At 44.2% G+C, this 3,953-nt stretch overlaps 1 protein-coding gene across 2 annotated transcripts; it reads right to left on the reverse strand.

Moving 5' to 3' along the window:
- Nucleotides 1-794: 794 nt before the first annotated feature.
- CUNH9orf69 (chromosome unknown C9orf69 homolog) lies at nt 795-3,714 on the reverse strand. 2 transcript variants are annotated; one of them, XM_009280620.2, is made up of 2 exons: nt 3,536-3,714; nt 795-1,413 (listed from the first exon to the last, which is right to left on the reverse strand). In XM_009280620.2, the coding sequence occupies exon 2, from the start codon at nt 1,278-1,280 to the stop codon at nt 861-863; it is 420 nt and encodes a 139-aa protein (XP_009278895.1). In that variant the 5' UTR covers nt 1,281-1,413; nt 3,536-3,714; the 3' UTR covers nt 795-860. The 2 variants fall into 2 exon arrangements, with proteins under 2 accessions (XP_009278895.1, XP_009278896.1); XM_009280621.2 differs by lacking the exon at nt 3,536-3,714 and adding an exon at nt 3,047-3,516 and having other exon boundaries at nt 810-1,413.
- Between the last annotated feature and the right edge of the window lie 239 nt (nt 3,715-3,953).

Below are 3,953 nucleotides of genomic sequence, written 5' to 3' on the forward strand. Positions count from 1 at the left end.
GACAGAAGTACCTCTGTGAGAAAACTGGAACTCATCAATTCGGGGAAAAGTAGAACCAAACACCAAGATCTAAACGCTAAGGACCATTGCAACGGGTTCCCCTTAATCACTCCAAAATGATAACATATTTGCCGTGACTGGGAACTTCAAGAGCACGATACCAAGCTCTGCTCCCTTCACTCCAGTGGATTTGTTCTGTTAGGGTAAGAGTCAATTACTCAGCACCAACTGCCTGAAAAGGACAAAGCCATTTGAAGCTATATAGTTACGTTAAAGTGAACAGAACAGCGTAGTGGGTCAAAAGCACGTCTTGCACAAGTCTAAAAACAAAACAGAAAAAAACCCACCCCCAAAACCCCTACACTCTGTTGAGTTTGGCCCCGTATTCTTAGCAGGGAATATGCAAAATGCAAACTACAGAGAGAAAGGATAACACTGGTCAAGTAGGATACGTGTTACACGCCTGAGACATTAAGGAACATTTTTAGAAAAAGGCTGAAGATGGATTAAGGGCGTGGGGTGCAAAGTTATCTGGCTTCTGTCCTCCAGATAAATCACTGCCTTTTCGATGCCCACCGGAATACAGGAACAGCAGCAAGGTAGGCTCCTATGGACTAGAAGCAATTTGTAATAACTTGCACTGTGCAAAGGAAAAACACCCAGTCAAGTGTTGCACTTCGATCATCAAAATGGCACCTCAACTCTCAAAAAGATACAAATTCCAGAGACGAGTACGTTAATTTATCAATAAAAAGTAGCACTGATAAATAAATTAATTTATATAAAAAAGAAAAGAAGATTTTGACACATTTTGGGGTAGAAGAAAAGTCACCTTCTCAGCCCGCATGCGCTTGTTTTATTTACATATCCACAAATACCATGAAACACCATCCCAGCCCCCCCACTAGCAGCATGGTCACATGAATTCCGTAGATGAGCAGTTCATTCATGAGGCTGAAGTCTACCCGCCTTCGCCCCAGTAAGAGGAGTATGATGGAGAGTTTGTACTGGAAACGCAGAAAGATCCGGATGCCAAGGTACTGAAGGCAAAACAAGATAGAGAGTGCCACCCAGAGGATGGAGGTAAACAGGCTGCAGCTGAAGTACAGCAGGAAACGGATGAATCCATACATCCATCGGGATTTGAGATAGATGTCGAAATTGTTGTACTTGGTGCGCACCAAGTGAGTGGTCCGTACCGGGCCACAGGCCGAATGCAGGCAGGTCGTGTGGGGGCCGTGGAACGAACGGACCCGGCGGGGAATGGGGATTACAGGCATCAGGCACCCCACCGGTCACAGAGTCCCAGGGCAGGATTTACAGGGCACATATCAAATATTATCCATTAACACGGAAGAGATCCAACAGCCTGGGAACGCTAACTCTTTGCTGAATTTCCAGGAAGGAAGAGACCTGCAGGAAGGCAGAGAAGGAAAACACATTTAAGTAGCCCCAGCAGGAGGAGAGGCAGCATGGCAGACACTCTCCGGCCTGGCAGTTACTCACAACTGCTTTGCAAAACTCAACTTCTTGGCTTAAAACAACTTTGCTTTGCTTCTTTGCTTACTGTTTACCAGGCAGACATATAGAAATACAGCTCTGTTTCCATCATGACCAAGTCAGATTCCAAACAGCTCCCCAGCAGCATGCAGTATCAGCACTAGCCATAGCCTTTTATAAGCTTTACAGTGTTAATGCAGGAAAGATGAGAACTGTGTTCTGGAATTATCCTGGCTAATTCACAGGTCCTTCTTAATCAAAGAGCCATCCTGCAACAGTCCACCCACGCGAGTAGTAATATTAATGTATGTGTTTGCATTGGATCATATTTCTTTTAAAGGAAAAAAAAACCAAGTTCTCCAAGTGCTTTTGCAAGTGAATTCTACCGACCAGACACAGCGGTGATTCTAGATTTCTGCTCATTTCAAAACTTGGCAAAGCTTCACCAAATAAACAAACTGAAAATAATGGAAGGTCTTGCAAGAACAATGAGGCAATCGTGTTTTTCACACTCTACAGGATGTACCTCCCCTTGCTCAGCCGAGCCTTGCGGTCTCAGTGTCATTGCGCCCAATGGCAAGGCAGCCTTTCAAAGACATCTCCTAGTTTATTTCTCCCTTTGGGACCCGCAGATAAGTGAAATATCTTGATCTTCTGGAGTGTTTAGGATTTATAATCTTAACATCCTTTCACACACCCATTGTTGTTATGTGAGTGATGAGCAGTAGCCTGTTCGCTGCTCTCTGCTTCACCCCAGGCTTACGATGTGCCAAATTCCGGGAATTATGAAATGACAATGCACTCATCAGATAATGCTAGAAAACAACAGGGACTTCCCCGGCCTCCTCGCACACCCAGGCGTTCAGACCTGGGCAGATCTTCCCTTTGCTGAACCAGAAACCATATTACTCTTAAAATTAAAAGTAATTTAAAAGTTACTTCAAGAATTTTTTACTTTGCTACTAACAAAACTAGTCGCAGGGTAAATTATAAAGCTGCGGGAAATTGTACTTTGATATCAAAAGCCTTCCCTGATACCGCGTGCATCGCTGGGTAAGTCTCTTCACTGCTTCCTGCCTCAAATTACATGTCAATGGAAACTGCAGTTCTGATCCCTTCTGCTTGGCCCCAGGTTCTAACTCCTTTTCGCCGTTACAGAAATTTGCAGGCAATCCGTTGGCTCTACATGAATCAGGGGCTAATAAAAAGGAGCATGGGTTAACTTATGATTAAGGAATTTAGGAAGTCGAGGTCTGTTCTCAATTATCAGAGACAGTCTCATAATTTTAAAGTGCCTCTTTGCCATAATTTCCTGTCTGTAGAAAGGAAATACTGAGCAGCTCGGAAGCGTGTTACAAGAATGTATTTTGCAAGACATATAAATTGGTCAGACACTAAACCAACACTACTTAAAAACAACGTAGTCTTGTGCCTGGAGCATGCAACCCAACATGCTTCCCACATGCTGCACATATGCTGCTCAGTGTTTGTTTTCAGAGGTATTTCTGGAGTACTAAATTAGCAAGGTAGGTTAAAATTCACATACTCTGATTCAGAGCATTCCATATCCGACGACGCAGTCTCTCCTCACAACCTCTTTCACCAGGACACCAAGGACAGCTTATCATTTTCCAGCAAGCTCTTACATAGCTACTTAATCTGAGTCCCTGAGCAGCCACGGGGAAATCAGCGTGCACGCTATTAGAGCGCTCACCAAGAGGGACGGAGCACAAACCCCGCTTGCATAAGCTGTAGTTTGCGGGGGCAAACTCGACGCGCTGGCGGAGCCCTGTTTTAGAAGGGGAGTTTTGATTCTGCCAAAACCTTCAACAGATGAATCCAAGAGAACCGCTCAAACGGCTCAGCTGCAGAGACTTACTCTGGGAACAGCAGCAGCTTGTTCCCATTTACTGCGCCCACCGCATGAACAGCCTTTGGCAGGTTCACGCTCTTTAGATAAACTCAACTATCAACACCGGAACAGCCACGAGCAGGGGGACGTTGTGAGAATAAAATAAACTTTCTGAAATATTACATTTTTAACGGTGCCGCCATCCACTCAGCAGAAGGTCGGTAATCCGCTGCCGTTTCTGGATGCCGCTTAGTTCTTGTAACAGAAAAGTGAAGTTTTCCTGCGACACCTGGCCTTCTAGGAGGAGTGAAAGAAACTGCTAAGGTGCTTCATAGACTCACAACATTCTACATATGAGTTGATCTAAAAGATAAAATGAGAGAGTAAGTTTCAATTTGCTCATTTTGTGTGTTAAAAAGTTCAGAATTACTAGGCCCCTCCCCAAGCGTGAATTTTTAATCCCATAAAGATTCTAAAAAAAAAATCACACGCTCAGTAACGTATGTATTACAGCTTACTGATACGTGCTGGAAAGAATCGGCTAGCTTGTGCTCAATGCCACACACAAAGACAGGAAAGAGAAAATCACGGATAAAGAACT

Source organism: Aptenodytes forsteri, unplaced genomic scaffold (genome assembly GCF_000699145.1).
Source record: "Aptenodytes forsteri isolate BGI_AS27 unplaced genomic scaffold, ASM69914v1 Scaffold68, whole genome shotgun sequence".
Lineage (NCBI taxonomy): Eukaryota > Metazoa > Chordata > Aves > Sphenisciformes > Spheniscidae > Aptenodytes > Aptenodytes forsteri.

Coding starts and splice junctions, on each gene's coding strand:
- CUNH9orf69 (XM_009280620.2), bottom strand. CDS start 1,280: ATGCCTGTAATCCCCATTCCCCGCCGGGTCCGTTCGTTCCACGGCCCC.